Here is an 18,491-nt window from a genome sequence, read left to right as displayed (position 1 = left end):
CTCATCCATATTATTAAAAATATATGAGGACAATTAAGTTTCCAGTTTATTTATTTAAGGAAATAGTTTTTTTTTTTTTGTCAAATTGAATTTCATTAGAACAGTTTTGTATTTGTGGTTTTTCAAGATTCATTTGCAGTGACTGTTAATTAAATTTATTAGTTGAATATGTTGTGATAAGTAATAAGTTATCGGAATACATTCAAAAGACCCCATTTAACACAAAATAAAATTTGTTTTCGTTTATTTATCTTTTCTTGTGCATATACGGTAGTGATTTTATGTCCAATATTTATTAATATAATCAAGAAAATAAGATAATTTTGTGACGACCATATTTTTATTTTACAAATAATTTTTATTTGTAATATAAGTTCTATTATTATTTTATTTCTATTATAATACTATTCTTATTTGTCATATACAATTATTGTTGGCAATATAAATTCGTTCTGTCGCATTTATTTATTAAATTATCAATGCTAAATCGTAAAAAAAATTATTAATCAGACTGCCAAAAATTTGTTATTGTCTCAGAACGATCCTGTAGAGTTGTGAGAGGTAAATAACGTTTAGCTCTCAGAGCTCAACGATGTAGAGTTGCAGGAGCCAAACGGTATTGTTACCATAAGAAAACGTTAACCTACTGGAACTTTTTACAACTAACTAACTACTATAGAGTTCCTATAGCAAAATTTTTTTCTCCGTGTAAGGGCCATTCCTGCAATTTTCCGCTAATTTCATACTTAAGCGCTCAAAATTGCACTTACTACGTTTTTGAGCTCTTCGAGCTCAAAAATATAATTTTCGTGTCATTTTGAGCTGACGTGGTTTTTTGATGTTAAGAGCTGATTAGTTTTTGAAATTAATCGGCACAGCTGTTAAAAAGTTATTCCGAAAAAACCACATTTAAAAAAAAAATTTTTTTGTAGTTTTTTTAAGATTTATCAAAATCTACAGGTCCAAATCGGTCCAAAGTGTATTCAAAATCTAAGTTTGGTCAAGCCCTTTCGAATGGCATCAACCGCGATGAAATCGGTCGAGCCGTTCAAAAGTTATGAGAGGTTTACATACGGCCGCACACACACACACACACACACACACACACACACACACACCCCCACACACACACACACACACACACACACACACCCCCACAGTGACACCCCTCGCGGGGGATAGTCAGGGAAGCTTCCTAGGACCCCTAAACGTCAAGATCCGTTGAAAGCTCGATTTTTTAAAAACGGGGTGAAACCAATAACTTCCCGATTTTTGAAAATTTTTAATTTTCTTAGCGGGAAGTTAAAAAATTAAATAAAAATAATTATTAGCTGAAAAAAAAATAATTTGAATTTATTGACAAATTTAGATACGTTGGTATTAGAAATTTGACAAAATTTTTTGATAAACTTGATAGTTTCGTCAAAAAATTGGAAAAAAATGAGAAAATATTATAAACTATATTTTAAAGTTGAATATCTTCGAAACGCATCGGTTTATCGAAAAATTATAAGAGAGCTTTTTTATAGAGAGTTCAATTCTCTACAAAAATATGTTCTGACTCAACTTGTCCGATGACTTGTTAAAGAGTTACAAAATTCCAAAGTAAGAAAAAAAAATTTTCTCACGTTAATCAAATGGGAAATTGAAATTTTCGACTCGGCACCTCTTAATATTAATATTAAGAGCTCTAATTTTTACAGGATTTTTTTTTCGTCATTTCGAACAATATTTTCAATATTAATAAGAGAAAAAAAAATTGTCGATTTTTTTGAAACAGTCTAGTGGTTATACTGTAGTGTTTTGGACTAGCTGTAGACTAACCTCTGTATTGATGCATGCGTTTATTTATTTATAATTAAACGGAAATATAATTACTAATTAAGCGGAAATATACGAAATAATTTATAATTAAGCGGAAATATAATTACAATGTCTGAAAAATTGACTTATAAAGGAGGATCCATTAAAAAAAGTCCTTGAAAAACGACAAAAATCTCTAACAAATATGCAAATAACAAATAGAAAAAAAATAATTGACAATATTGTTTTGTTTTTTCAGAAAAATTAATCAATAATTAAATTTTTTATGTTGATGTACTAATTGATTTTAAATTTTAGTTTTTTTTTTTATTATTTCATCTGACTATTATTTTTATAACTTATGAAAGATTATTATATTAAAATTGTTAACTTTTTTAATTTTTATAAATATAGAAAAATACTTAATTTCATAAAATAATCATTGTTATTTTTTTTTAAATAAATAAAATTAATAACTATAATGTTACACCTAATGTAAATTAAACTTTTCAAATTTTTCAGCGCATGCGCGACTCATACTTTTTTCGCGGCTCACAAAACTTGCGTTGTTGCCACAGCTTTATTAACGTATCCTTTCCTAGGCTAAAGTCTGGTAAATTTTTCATTACTCATTAATAAATATCTCTGAAACTGTGTGGTAATTATCAATGAAATTATTTTTAAAAAATTGTTTAGTTGTTAGTTAACGTTACTCTAGTTTTTTAAAAGAATCCTAAGAAAATTTTCTGAGATATAAAAATGTTTGTAGATATAAACTTTTCGATATCCCGTATACCGCAATGTATAAGAGCGTTCAAAACTCAAACTTTGAAAATAAATATCTCTGAAATTAGATGGTCAAAAATTTTCAAATTGCGCCAATCGACGCAGAATTATATGAATATTAATGTGCCAAAATTAAAAAAAAATCCTAAAAAAACGACTCTGGCGAGGGTACTTACTACCTTAAAAATATAAAAAAAAAAATATTGTCCGGAGTTTACAGCTGATGGTAAAACTCGGAAATACAAATTTAAAACTACATGCAAAACTAAAATTTCAAAGGAATATTTTAATCCGTTGAATGGCTGCTACAGCTTGCGGTAATAGCAACATCTGTATTTGACATATGTCACACCCCTTAAAATCAGAAAATCGTCTGAGATATATGAAGTGAACGAACGACGAGAGTTATGACAACTTTTCAATACCCACTCTTATCCATTCCGCCGCCCCTTTCTACCTCGTATATACCTTCGCCGCTTTTATGCGTCTCAAAGAAGCGGCAGATAAGTCCGCGTAATGTAATACCCATACTCATGCTTTGTGCTTGCGGGTATTTACCTATCGGAGAAGCGAAAAAGTTAAAAAAAAAAAAGTAACAATAAAGGGATGTTTAGAACAAAACGCGGGAGCATTGACGCGTACAAGCTGCGTGGATTTCATAATATCTTGTTCTGGAGCCGCGAGCTACAGCTTAAGACAAAGAGAAAAAAGGAAAGAGGAGAAAAGCTACTATACCCTCGAATAGTTTACGAAACAGTGAAAATGCATCTGACTCCACTGGTAAAGAGTTATAAGACGAAGATATTGCCTGCTATATACCTCTTCAAGATTTCCCTTCCTATATACAAATTCAAGGGTCCTTAGGTGTGTTGGTACTCTTTCTCGAGTGCACACACTTACATATACTTATATACACTTATATGGAATAACCATCCAGCTTATTTACTTAGTAATTCATCTCTTCTGTAGACAGTCGAATTATATACATGCATACACTCATGGATTTAATAAAAAATAAGAGACGATCAGTCAGCTCCTGTACGACGATTAATGTTTCGTGCCATACCATTTAAAGATACATCAAAGAACTCGCCTAATTACTTCATAATTACTCATTATCTATACTATTACGGGTATAAACTACATGATTCACGTATTACATAGTAATTATAATTATAATCATGAAAGTAGGAGAGTTTAATGTTAAATGAGCTTTTGAATTTTTGTTAAAGACTTTGAGATATAACCGTGAAAAAATTTTTAGATATGGCCTGATATGGTGAAAAATATATTTAAGTAAAATTTGAATTTAAACATACAAGAGAAATATAGATAATGGTGATGTTGCACACGAATTAATTAATTAATATCGTATTTTTTATCCTTGTTATAAAAGCAGATAATGAATCTCCAAGCATGTTAAAATATAGAAAATATTTCGCGTTCTTGAAGTCAAAAGAGTGTATTAAAAAAAAACTTCTTGCTCCAATCAACTCAAGGGTGTGAAACATGTCGAAATTTCCTGAAAAAAATTTTGTTTTCATTTTCTAGCTTTCCAGTTCAGAAATTGAACTTCTGAGTATGAAAATGGAAAATTTTCAAAAATTCGAGAAATTATTAAATTCAGTGAGATTTTAAAAAATCAAGCTTTTATCAAATCTTGAGGGTTTCCCGTCCCAAGAATCTATTGAAGAAACTTTTCAATTTTAGTACCTAGCAATTCAAAACTTTTAATTTCTGCAGCGGAAATTTAGAAAACAAAAATAATATTTTTTCAGTAAATTTCCCGATTCGTAATACTTCTGAGTTCAATGAAACAAAAAAAATTTTTTCATACGCCTCTTTAACTTTAGGAACGCTATGTACAATATGTACAAAAAATACATTCTTATAATAACTAATTTTTTAACTGAAACAACTCTCAGATTTTCCAGTTCAACAATCAACTAATTGATAAATTTTCGAGCCTTTTCTAAATCGTAAATACCAGTAAGTTTCAGAAACAGCCTGCAGGCTCAATCGATTTCCAAATTTTATTCGACTGGATCACATTAATAATAATATTGTATTTGTCAGCTAAATAACTTCGAAGTAAGATAATGAAAAAATGACACTGATACCAAACGAAGTTAATTTCTTGTTAGTTTTCCTCGTTCAGCTAATTTACCAGCAAATATTACTAATAAAAAAAAATCACGTAGGGAGGATTATAGTGTAATTTTTATTTATTTTAGTAGGTTTAGTTTTTATTTATTTTTAGGCGGGGTGTAATATTCTGAAAACGTTTATCTTTATGTGAAAATGAACGTTGAGGTCAAAAGAAAAGGTCGACAGGGCAAACGATATTTCATTATTTTGTAGGAAAGCCGATCGTGGCCAGTAAACGAGAGCAAGCACGGAGTAGAGCGAGGGTGGACCGAGTGGCGTTTCGCGTTAACGCAATATAACCAGAGTGAGGGTACAGAATAGTAGTAGCATTACTATTATATAGTAAATAAGAGAGAGGAGAGAGGATAGTATGAACCAGAAGTAAAGACAAGAGAGAAGCTATGTAGTTCACGCGCGTGCAACCAGACGGCACGCTATAAATCAATCCCTTCTGTTCGTGCTTCATACTCTGGGATACAACGAATAAAATGCAATTATCTTGAATATACTGTCCTCTATGTGTGTAGGTGGAGTTGTAGGTGTACTATAAAGGTGCAGATGACGTAAACCAAAAAGACACTCTTGTGTCACTAACTCATCATCTAATTAGATTAAATATTTGAATTAACTTTATTTATTGTCTCACCAAAATTTAACTTTTCATTGTTTTATTCATCCAAGGTGTCTTAATATAATTTGTTTAAATATTTAAGTCACACCGACTTTTGGTTTGTTTCGAGGGATAATAGTTTAAATAACTAAGCTGGTTAAAATTGAATCTCACTTTTATTTTTGTTCTGTTCTCAAGTTTTGCGATTTTACAATTTTTCTTTTTTTTTTTTATTATTATAATTAGTTGGGGATGAAAAGTTCCGTTAACGACCTTAGGGATTGATCCGTAGTTGAAGAAAGACGTATTATTTTTACGCTACTATAGTTTTTAAAAAATTGGTTTGAGTTTGATGATAAATTTATAAAGTTTTAAATTATGCACTAAAATATCGGACTCATTAAATGAAAAAATTAGGTTCAACTTTAAAATATATTTATCTTTTTTGCTGCTATATCAAAAAATGGATTATAATTTTTTAAGAAATGTGTACATCAATAAACACGTATTAAACAAAAATTTGTTTCATAATTTATTAAAAGATTAATCAATATTTACTAAGCTTTTTGCGAAGTAAATAAATTATTTTTATTTTAAAATTTAACTTTCTTGTAAAGAGACGATTTATAGATCACGTGCCCTCGCTCGGAGATTTTCCGACCTGCACGGAGAGAATTAAGTTATAAAAATAATCATCTAATAGTTATTATAGAGTTTTTAGTAGATTTCGTAGAAATCTCACTATTGCATTTGTCCTCATGGCGAAACTTTCGAAAAATTTTGCTATTTCCTGACTCAGTTTGCCGAGCTGGTTCAGAAAATACATATGATTCAAAAGTTTATATATATAACGCGGCTTTTCCGGACGATAGCGTCTCCAATTCATAATGGATCTTTTTCAAACTCACATACTTAATCTTAAGACGAATACCAAGGTCAAGTTCAAAGATGAGCTTAATCGGTCAATTAGTTCAGAAATTACAAGGTTTCAAAATTTTCAAAATCATAAAAATTCACATTTTGGCAGTTTCTTTCGCGGATAACTTTTAAATGAAATAACTAATCGAATTTTCGTAAATTTCACTTTAAAGCCCATTAAACGAGCTTTAATTTTCATATCATTTTTTTCTCTTAGACTGAAAATAACCTATTCGTCTGTCGGTATTTAATAAAATTTTACTATTGCATTCGTTTTTCGTAACTTAGGGAAAAGGGATTCTATCAATGTGATTGAAGTATTTGTATTATCAGTGTTGTAATTTTATTTCAGTAGGAAAACTACTTCCATTTCGGCTGCCGAATTCAATTTTTTCAATTTAACTCGATAGAAACAAACACTCCTTAGGTTATTAAATAAATAATATAAATTAAAGTATCTACTAACCGTATAATTAAATTTACAATTCTTGACATTAATAACAGCTGTGAAATTTTATTTTCTTAAATATTTATAAATATAAAAAATTATAGATGGACGTATTATATCATATCTAGTCAGATATATCCTGATATGGCCTAATATACTTATATCAAATAGATATGGCCAATTTTCATGAACATTTTTAATCAAAATTTCTACTATCATTTGATGAATAAACAATTAGGTAAATTATGCTAATTACACCGAGCCGACGTCAGTCTACTGAGTAAGACATGCTCACCACAGCAACCTGAGCCTGAGCCCATTCACTGACAAGCGGTCACTAATATTTGCGGTTTGATGCTGTTTCGCTGTAACTCTATATGATCTAGATCTACATGTTCAATTAATACCTTGCAATCAACTTTGCCTTGCCAAACGAAAGCTTTTATTTACACAAGTATACATAGCTTTGATTTTACGTAAAATAATTCAACTTTTCACTGCGGTTATTAATGAAATAGTAAATAAAATATCAAAATTATTCAGCCACACAAAAACTTCATTTATTCATTCATAGAAAAAAAAGAAATATTTGTGACAAATAAATCAATTTATTTGAGTCGTTTTTTTTAAATATTTTTTTATGACAACTCATGAACAAAACTCGTTTGAAAATCAACTATCAACCGCTCTTAAATGTTTTTGATGTATGTAATAATTATTTAAAACAATATTTGACTAACCTAATATTTAAAATACATAATAGATATGATAATGCTAAGTGCGCAGGCGCTAGAAAAAAAATTGGCGAGTCACCGTGGGCATAATCCAAATTTCAACAGAGTATAATTTAATTTACACGAAATAATTTTTCAGATTATATCCCGTGAAGTTTTACGCGATATAACCAGAAAAATTAATCGATTAAATCGGAGACTTCACTAAGTACAGTCCAAAAATAATTTAGTATACTTTGAAGAATATTGACTATAGTCTGAAATTTTTTTTCACTACAAATACCATGGAGTATACTATACGAGGATGTACAGTAGGTTATTGTTTTTTCCGTGTTGTAACAGGGAAAATCGAACTTCCCGGGGTCATTATCGACCCTATAATTGACGCACGGTAGGTAAGGGCTTTCTCTTACCTTTCGATTTTTGACAAGAGTTTCGACATGTCACCAGGCGTGAAAATCACAGGTCCCCACTACTGTCCCCGAAAATTGAAGCGGGGCGGAACAATAAGAAAATTCGAGAGCCTGAGTTCGGGGTTATAAAAGAGCTGGTAAGAAAAACATCGAGGCTTTTTCCCTTCTGGAAGCCAGTGGCCTTTTGCCTTTTAGATAAGTAATCCTTGTTTTAAGCCAGTTTAAATCAGTACAGTGCAGTTTTGGACATCGCCGATGTCACATCGGGAATAGAGAGCAATGACGGAGGAATTTTTCTGTGTCAATTGCGATTGGACAAACTCTGACCGGAGGCCAGCAGCCTAGTTCGAGACGACGATACGCCAAGAAGATGATCCCGCCAAGTTGGACTGGAACAGCAGTCGTCGTTGGACAATAACAATAATTGAGTCTCCAGGTATTTTCGATTATTTTAGGCTAAATTTGATATTTAATTTAATTAAGAGGCCGAAATAATTAAAATGAAACTTTGAAAAGATTTACTGTACTGTCTCGAGTAGCCATTTTACATTAGTTGGTTTTATTTAAGTAATTTATTTGTCAAGATCATTTAGTTAGTTTTGTCGCTGAACACTTAGATTGAACATTAAATTTAATTGACTATTTATTAAATTATGGGTAGTAAATTTATTAGTAATTTATCATAGGCCTTTTGGCTATAATAAATTAAAGTTAGTTAAGAGTTTGCAAAACAAAATCTGAATAATAAATGAAACTGTGCAACTAAGTTAGTGAAGGTCATTCTAGAGAGTTCTATGGCTGAGAATTTTGTTAAGACGCTTAGGATTATAACAGTTGATATTTAGAATTTTTTTTAGGAAATTAAAGTAGTTAATTTAGCGAATGAATTTATTAAGAAATTTATTGAATTTAAGAATAATTGATTAGAGAAATTAGCTAAGAAGAATTGATAAATCTAGTAAATTTAGAAGATGAGTAATGAACTTTGTCAATAAAATTATTTAGTGGATTTTGTAAAGATTATTAGTGGAGATTGAGAAATAAAATAAATTAGTGAGTTTAGTAGAATAAATTGATTGATAATTTTAGTTGAAAATTTAGTTAAGTTGAAAATGAATTTAGTTAAGTAAGATGGATTAATAAATTTAATGAATTAAAATTGAAGGTCGGAATTTTGTATTAAGAAATTGTTGGGCGTAATTTTGGTAAATTTGGAGAATACGAAGTTTTGGGATATAGTTTTATTGGTAATTAAGATGTATGAATAATTAAAAAATTTTGAGAAATGAAGTTAACGTCCGGTGGATGATTTTATATGGAATTTAGTAAGATTATATGGTATTCCGTCAGGTAGACGAGGTTGTTTTATGTGAAATTAGTTCTGGTAGTTGAAATAAACTTTTGTTAAATATTGTCAGGTTGGCATAGTTAATAATGAGTTCATTTAGTATAGATGCGTAATGGTCTATGATTAAGTAAGGAGTTTAGATGCGTAATGGTCTATGATTAAAAAGAGTTAGATGATATTTAATTTGTAAGATTTTGGCGAGTGCCTGTGTAGGTGAGAGGTTCTCACAATTAGGTAATTGTTAGGTTAATTTTAAGGGTAATATTGTTAAGAAAATTTGTTAATTTTAATTGTTTATATTGAATAAATAATTTTGTTACTGTTAATAATTGTTTCTCAGCATTAATTTACAGCCCTCTCTCTCAAGCTTCTCACTACCCGATCTTTTCCTTCTCATGCTACCCCGGTTTCTGGGACACCGTGTATAAAATCCCAGTGGCGCTCTTTTCAAAAGAGGAAAGGGGTGACTAATTGGACCGGGCTAACCACCCGCGTTACAAACTATATAGATTTGGTACAAGTAAATATAACAGTTGACTCGAATTATTTTATTATTCGTAAGAAATATATCATTTATTTGTGGTAAAGATGCTAAATTTATCGAAAACAATGATATCTTTCGTATTAAAACTCTCAACTACTGCTCTCATGACGTCATTTGAAGCGCGCCAAAAGTGACCGCCATTATTACTAAATGTTCATTGTTTTGATTACAACTTAAAGCTACAGCGACGTTTCAAAAAATAGTTTATTTGCATACATAATAGTGTTTGTATAAATAATATTAATTAAGAACTATTAATTAATTGGGGATTAGAAAAAGTCATATCTAACCTATATGGTAAGTTGTTTAAAATATTATATTTTACGAAAACAAATCTAAATTATTCTTAACCTATAATTCGCCCAGCAAAGCGGACGAAAACGGATAGTAATAATATAATTCTACCAACTTACTTTTATTTAAATTTAAAACAAAATAATATCTTAATCTAACGAGTAAACAAAATTAATTCATCACGAAATGAATTTCATCATGAAATTTTTTATAAAACTTTTGGAAATTTGTTTTTATTATTTATTATTAGTAATAATTTTTCGAAAAAACAAAAAAAAATTAAAAAATGATAAAAGTTGTGAAAAATGTGATAAAATTTGCGTGCTTTTTCTACTTAAATAAAGCATAATATTTATTGTAATCAAGATACATATATCTTTTTTCGTGGTAAAACTTTCTCATTATGTGAAATGAGCTTGAGGTGAGTTGTGTTCTGTTGTGTTGTATTGTATTGGCCAATGTATACATATAGTATCGTACGGAAGAAAAGGTTGTGTAGCTATTCCGGAGTATACGGTACCGAAGAAGAAGAAGAAGAAAAATAAGAGGAAACAGGAGTTATAGGAGAGAATGGAAAGTAGAAAAGAGCTCGAGCTTGCGGAGTAACGGGCACTAATGTACATTTAATGTCTTAACTTTGAATATACCCCAACCTTCTGAGAGATAAGATCTTAAATATGTTTTTGCATTTACGCCGGTACGCGAGTACATTCGCGATGCGCCCTCTACTCTAACGGATAAAAAATATGTGATGAACGAAAGAAAAAGCTAAAGGTGGGAGAGACCAGGGGGTGCGTATATAACACCGCTACATCATGAGAGAAGTTTGTTAGCTTGAATCATATCAGTCATGTCTCTTTTAATTATAACGGAAAACTTTTACAAGATTTCCGTTAAAATAACTTTTTACTATAAGCTCATAAGTAACTTCTTGTTGTAATAATAAATTAACATATTATCAGGGATTATGTTACCTGGTAAGCTTTTGCTAATCTCTTAATATTTAACGGAAAAAAGGAGCTGAACGAATTAAAAATTTTTTAAAAAATATAAACTTAATAAATTTATTTTATTTTTATTTAAATTTAGTGGGTGAAAAGGGTCAAAAAGGTTTGAAAATTTTTTAAGCAGCAATATGTTTAAGTGAGATTATTCCGCTTTTTTAAATTCATTGTAATGATGTTAAATTTTAAATGATAAAGTTTATTCTTTGTAATTATGTTAGTTTTTGTGCAAATGTAAATAAGTTGTAAGATACGAAAAGAATTTTTAGGTATTAGATGGCTACCAACTTTAAAATTTCTTTATTTATGGATTAATGTTTGATTAGCAATTCAGTTCATTTTCAAATAAATTAATAATTATTAATAGATATGAGGATCGGAACGTAGCCATGGCCGCAAGAATCGAACCCAAATCTTATTCCCCTTAAGATACCAAATTCTTCTTATTTAATATTATTGTTACTTTTAAATAGTTAATAAAAGTATAATATTTTTAATAATAGTAATATTATATAAAAAATTTTAAATATAATTTTTATTGTACGAATCAAAAGAATTAAAATGATTCAAAATTTTCTGAACTATTAATTTTGAAAAAATTTTCAAGTTTATGACTCGGTAATTTTTGTGTTTATAAAAAATTAGTTAAAATTTTTAAAGAAAAAAAATTATACTAAAATACACAAATCAATTTTTTAATGTGCATTTTTAGAAGTTTTTATTCCGATCAAAAGAAAATTTGTTTGCTTAAAAATAAATTTATTTTAGGTAAATGTCTACCACTTTTACTGTCGTCTGAATATTCACATTTCATTGAAATTATTTATGACAAACAAAATAAAAAATTATTTAATTTAATATTTTTACTATATCTAACTTATAACACAAATTAATATCTAAAAATTTCTATTATATGTATGTTGTTGAAAAAAAATTATCGACTAAAGTTTACATCATTCAAACTCAAAAAACTTTTTTCCCTCCAACACTGTTAATCTCGACTCATTAATTCTTAAAATTTTTCCTCCGATACTTTTATGTTTCGAGCATCGATTATAAATATTACGGCTATAAAATATAAAAATAAAAAAAAATACAGCGTAAATCAATCCCTTTCAATTCAATTAAACTTCACAAAATTATAACTAAAAAACTAATTGGTGAATTTTATCAATTCACAATAAGAATCAATTGATATAAAATGTTGTATAAGGTGATGCGAGTAATGAAATTAAAAATGATTGTATTTTTATTCCATTTAAATAAAATTATAACATCGGCTGCTGGGAATAATAATTTGTAATATTATTATTTTTAATTGAAATTTTATCATGAAAAAATAATTTCCAATAAATCAACAGAATTACTCAAAAAATTGAAATAAAATTTTCAATTAATGTATTTTATCCATAAAAAATTATTTAATTATTCGAAACCGAGTAACAACCATAGTTACTGAATGTTTAATAAATCATCGGCCGAATGAATTTCACAATTTTGCATTGTTTAAAATAATACCGAGGTAAACCTGACAGAATTAAAATTTATTTCACATCACATCACGGAAACGGGAAAGTAAAACAACTCAATTTTTAACAAACTTGCTTCGATTCACAAAACACATATATGACCATATAAATAGATATTTATATACACATTCTATGGAGCGACAAGCGTTGATTGGTTAGTTGATAGCAGACGTCAACAAACTCAATGCTGCGCACCAACGATTAATATGTATTTAAATTAAAGCTTGAAAGCTCTGAGTATGCGAAATAGTACACCTGCCATCCACGACGTTCTCTCTCACGGTTTCGTTATAGTTTTAACGTATATAAATATATATTAATATTATTTGCACGAGATATAATAGTGAACATCGATTCTCCCCTAAAATGAAAACTAAATAAATAAATAAATAGAGTTGAATAAATAAAAAATGAAAATTTTTCTAGACGGATGATAGCAGATAAGAGATAGTATCATCTGTACTAATGGATTGAGAAATGTTATACTCATATAGGTCTTCTCGAGTCGCAAAATCGTTTGAAGCAGTTCTTTAGCCCGTAGTAGCAGCCGCCGATATAGCGACCCACTCGTTCGGGTGAGAAGCTTTTGCTGCAGCTGACACCTGTGATAGCATGTCACTGAGAACTGCCACTGCTCCTGGATTTTCATACTATAATCTTTAGATTGAGGTAAGATTTTGCCTTTCTCCCACTCAGGCGATACTATATCCTACTCAAGTTGACGTTACATCATATGCATTTCGATGTGCAAGATAAATATTTTATGTTGTATATATATATATACCGACGCTTTTTACTCTTTTTAATATCAATTTGCAACACTTTCAGGCTAAAGTGAATTTTTAGCATACGGATTCTGAAATTCCGCGGAAAAGATCTTTGATTTCTAAAATATGTTAATATTTGATAAGCTTTATTTATTTTTATTAAATAAATTTTATTATAACTAATTTTTAATAGTTAGTGAATCATTTTTTAAATAAGATTTGTTACACGTTAAAAAATGTTTATTAATAGTTAATAAACCTTTTATTGAAAACAATATATTAACACCTACTAAATATCTATTTTCTGATAGTAAATATTTGGTAATCATTGATAAATATTTTCCAACTGTGATATTTAAAAATTAATTTTTAACTTTAGCGTATTTTATTTTGGTCGTAATATTAGATTTGCATCTGTTGACCCTTTTACTCAAATTACTCAGTAAATTGTTGACAAATATTTTTTAACTGTTCACAAATGTTTATTTACACCCTTGATATTTATGAAAATTTTTTAAATGTTAGTAAATAAAATTTTCGTTCCGTGAAATATTCATTAAAATGTAAATAATAATTGGTTGTAATTAATAAATTAAAAAATTATTTCTGAATAAATTAATTTATCAACAATTAATTAATTCTTCTATCTGCATGTATTAAAATAATGAACAAATAAATATATGATTGAGTTCCAACAACAAATGCATACAATTAATTATATATATTCTGTTGAATAATATTGAGGAATTTAATCATTTAGACAAAATTTCATACATGTGCTATGGATAAAATTAGTTTTGTAGTGGTTTTCAGTTATTTAATTAAGGAATATAAATCAATAAAATCCTCTTTCTACAGCTGAGCAAAAGCTTCCCAGTCAGTTAATATCTACATATTTAATGGTTTATTCTATGAATACTTCATCTTGACAACGTCATGAAAAATATGACTGCAATGAAAATATTTTGGTGGTATCGAACTAACTAAATATTTTATTATTTTTCAGTTGTGTAACGTCCAAGCAGGTGCTTCTTTAATTTTTCATATAATTCAATAATATAAGTCTATTTTAGTAAGTTAAAAATTAGCAATTATTTTTCTGAAGGAAAATAAAATTAAAAAATTCTAACCTTGGCACATCATTGTGATGACATGAAGTATGCTGATGCTGAGGTACCGATTTCTTCGCGGTCGATCTGCCATTTTTGTCCGAGTCGCTTAGTGACTAGGAATTCTGAAAAAAATATAAAGAAAAATTTTTTTTCAATTTCACATAAAAAATTTACAAATGCAATTTTTTTTTTAATATTGTCTTAGCTGTATTTTATTTTTTTAATTATAATTTTTCAATTTCAAGGACAAATGCTGTCAATATAATTGAACTGCTTCATCAATTGATCTTGAAAAATAAAAATGATTTTTAGTTTTGTATATTGATATCCCTAAAATCGTAATTAAGATTCTACGAAACTTAACAGATATCAAATTAGTCAATCAACACAATATAATTGAAACAAAATATTGACGAAATATAATTGAAACAAAATATTGACGAAATATTATTAACTTAAAATATTTACTGAAAAACAATACATTTTATGAAATTGATTTGATGTCTATTGGTTTTATAGTTTTTTGAGCTTATTTAAAAAAATTGAAATACTATTACAAAAATTCTTGCTTAGCTAAAGTTAAACTAGTTTGAGCTTAATATTCAAAATAAAGTTTTGAAATTATTTACAATCTAAATTTTATTTCACATTGAAAAACAAAGCATTTTTCCTACTAGAATACAAAATATTATTAAACGAGTATTCTTACAGTAAAAATACGTATTTTTACTATAAGGAAACTGGTATAATCCCCCAGAAATATCAAGTTTAATCTTGGGACTAATACCCCATGCTATTATAGCGTAGCAAAAGTAATAGTGGCGCCCTCACTTCTCTCATTTTTTATTTTATGTTGATAATTGTTGTGTAAAGAGTAGCTGTTTGTTTACAAATTGTTAAACGTTAAGAAAATATGTCTTTGCACAGTTATCAAAATGTGGGTTAATATTTATCAATTAATGTCTGCAATTATTGATAGATCATTAATAAAAAAAGAATATAAACATTCATTATAAAAACAGATATCTGCACAGAAAAAAAAATTAACTTGAATCAAATGAAAAATTCTTGAACCAAGAAAATAATTTAAAAAAAGTTTAATTGTCTTGAATCAAGTAAAATTTACTTAATTTACTTAAACCAAAAAAAATTTCTTAGTTAAAGAATTTTTCGACTCAAATCAAGAAAATTAACTTCTTCAAAATTATTTACTTGATTCAAGTAAATTTTTAACTTCCCGCTAAGAAAATTGAAAATTTAAAAAAATCGGGAAGTTATTGTTTTTACCCTGTTTTTCGAAAATCGAGTTTTCATCAGATCTCGACGTTTTGAGGTCGTAGGAAGCTTCCCTGACTATTACCGCGATGGTGTGTGTGTGTGTGTGTGTGTGTGTGTGTGTGTGTGTGTGTGTGTGTGTGTGTGTGTGTGTGGCCGTATGTAAACCTCTAATAACTTTTGAACGGCTCGACCGATTTCATCGTGGTTGGCGCCATTCGAAAGGGATTGACTAAACTTAGATTATGAACACCATTTGGACTGACTCGAACCAGTAGATTTTGAGAAATCTAAAAAAAACTCCAAAAAAAAATTAGGAAAACGGTTGACCCTACACGGAAAAAAGACTCTGTCAAAATTACAGAAAAACTGTCAAATTTACAGATTTACCGCTGTCAACCCAAAAATGTCAATTTTACAAAAGTTAAAAATGTTATTTTCACATTGTGAAAACTGTCAATCTAAAACTGTTAATTTTACAGTTTTTCAATGTAATAATGACATTAAAAAATGTGAAATTCACTTTTAAAAAAAAAAAAGTTAAATTTATGTTAAAACAAAAATTGAACTTGTTATTTATGAGTAAGAATTTCACATTTCGTGAAATGTAAACAATAAACAAAAAAATATTTTAAAAATTAAAGTTTTAACTGAAAAAATTAGGTAAAAAAATTAGGTCACATAAAATAATTGTTCAAATCTGCAAACCATAGAAAGTAAAAAGCATTAAGATACATATAACTATAATAATGAATATTAGATTTATCTATACTGTTAAGAGAATAAGCAAAATTCTGTGGCCAGTGTATTTATATGATAAAATGGGTTTTTATGATTAAATTTGGTATTGTTGGAAAAGTCTTGACCTGGAGTTGGGCCTTTTCATGATTTAATATCATTCTCACCTATAGTCAATTTATGATGATAAGTACTTACACAGAAAAAAAATTAACTTGATTCAAGAGAAAAATTCTTGAACCAAGAATATAATTTTGAAGAGGGTAATTGTCTTGAATCAAGACGAAAAATTCTTGAATTAAGTAAAGTTTCCTTAAATCAAGAAAAATTTTCTTAAATCAAGAATTTTTCTACTCAAGCCAAGAATATTGAGCTCTTCAAAAATATATACTTGATTCAAGAACATTTTTTTTTCTGTGTAGGCTGCATTCAAAAATGCTCTATCCCTAGATACATAATTAAGAAATTACCTTGTATCTTATGAACTATTGACAGTTTTAAAGATATAAACTTATACCGATGTTACACTCATCAAGACGTTTCATTTGAGTACCCACATCAATTTTTCATATATTTTGTATATTTATATATATGTATATATGAAAAATATATCAAAATGCATGTGGGTACTCAAGTGGAAGCTCTTAATGAGCGTAACATCGGGACGAGCTTACACACTGACAAAAGTACTACTCTTGAGAAAATTTTCTTGTCACAGGAATATATATTCTTGATAATTTTCAAGAATATATTTTCTTGTCTCAAGTATTGATCGAATTAATCGAAGTATTTATTGTTTAATTCAAGTGAACCTATTTGTTTGTAAATCTATCGAAATTAATGCAAAAATTTTATTATGATAAATATTGATATTTTTTTGTCAAAAAACTAAAATTCATCTCAAGGTAGTACCTCCACGAAAAGCATATTTCAAGAAACTTATGGAATTTTTTTTATCGAAAGATAAATACAAATAATTCACCACCAAAATTTCAGATCAATTCACTGCACCGTTTTGAATAATTAATTTTCAAAAATTGCATCTTTGACACGTAGGGGTATAGAGAGTTAGTATGAAATCTATTTGCATCACTTGAGTGGTACGGAAGATTTCATACTAACTTTACCATCTCTATATACCTCTACGTATAAAAGATGCAATTTTGTAAATTAATTACTCAAAACGGTACGGTGAATTGATCTGAAATTTTGGTGGTGAATTATTAATATATTTATCTTTCGATAAAAAAATTCCATAAATTTCTTTTGATATATGCTTTCGTGGAGGTACTACCTTAAACGATTTTCAGCCAAGAAATTTTTTTCTGGACAAAAATTTTTTTCTCAGTGCATCTTTAAAAATATCAATAATTAAGAAATAACTTTGAATCTTGTGAACTATTGACATTTTTAAAGATGTAAGCATTTTTTCAAATTTTTTGTTTTAATCTAATTTTTTTTTTTTTAACTGAGGTCTTTTTGCTTCATTTTGATTTTTTCTTTGTTCTCAGCGATACTTCAAGACTTCTGGCGATACTTTAAGAATCGTAGTTTTCCTCGACGACATGTTTTCTGGGAGTGAGAATATTCTAGATTTTGATGACATTGGCTTAAAAAAAAATAAAATTTGCTTTTCATATGATTTTTGGGGAGAAGACCACGTACCCCACAAAAAAATTTTTGTTTGATTTTTCGCAAAATTTCGACTGATTTATTCGGAAGTTCCAGACGATTTGAAAATAAACGAATTCTGATAGTTAAAAGCCGCAAAAACCGTCTTGAACCTTCAAAACCGTTAAGGGGACCGTCGTGCCCCAGGCTCCCCCAATTAACTTTTACATATTATTACTGTAAATTCTTGACAGTTTTTATCTGTAAATCTGATCATCTTATGGTTATGTTATTTTCAATATTATTATTTATGTAAAATTTGACAGTTTTTCTTTGCAAATCTAACAAAATCTGGCCATGTCAATTTAACATTCGACAATATCTGTCATTTCCACGATTATTTTATTCC

The 18,491-nt window shown here is 28.5% G+C and overlaps 1 protein-coding gene across 2 annotated transcripts in view; it reads right to left on the bottom strand.

The window, feature by feature from the left end:
- LOC123268622 (lachesin-like) overlaps positions 1 to 14,587 on the bottom strand; it is a 311,927-nt gene extending 297,340 nt beyond the window's left edge. For both annotated transcript variants that reach the window (XM_044733858.1, XM_044733861.1), the window contains exon 1: positions 14,477 to 14,587. In XM_044733858.1, coding sequence (XP_044589793.1) covers positions 14,477 to 14,549 — 73 coding nt within the window. In that variant the 5' untranslated portion in view covers positions 14,550 to 14,587. The remainder of the gene's footprint in view (positions 1 to 14,476) is intronic.
- Positions 14,588 to 18,491: the final 3,904 nt, after the last annotated feature.

This window comes from Cotesia glomerata, linkage group LG7, assembly GCF_020080835.1.
Source record: "Cotesia glomerata isolate CgM1 linkage group LG7, MPM_Cglom_v2.3, whole genome shotgun sequence".
Classification (NCBI taxonomy): domain Eukaryota; kingdom Metazoa; phylum Arthropoda; class Insecta; order Hymenoptera; family Braconidae; genus Cotesia; species Cotesia glomerata.
Note: the sequence above shows the minus strand (reverse complement) of the source record. Positions and strands in the feature narration are given on the sequence as shown.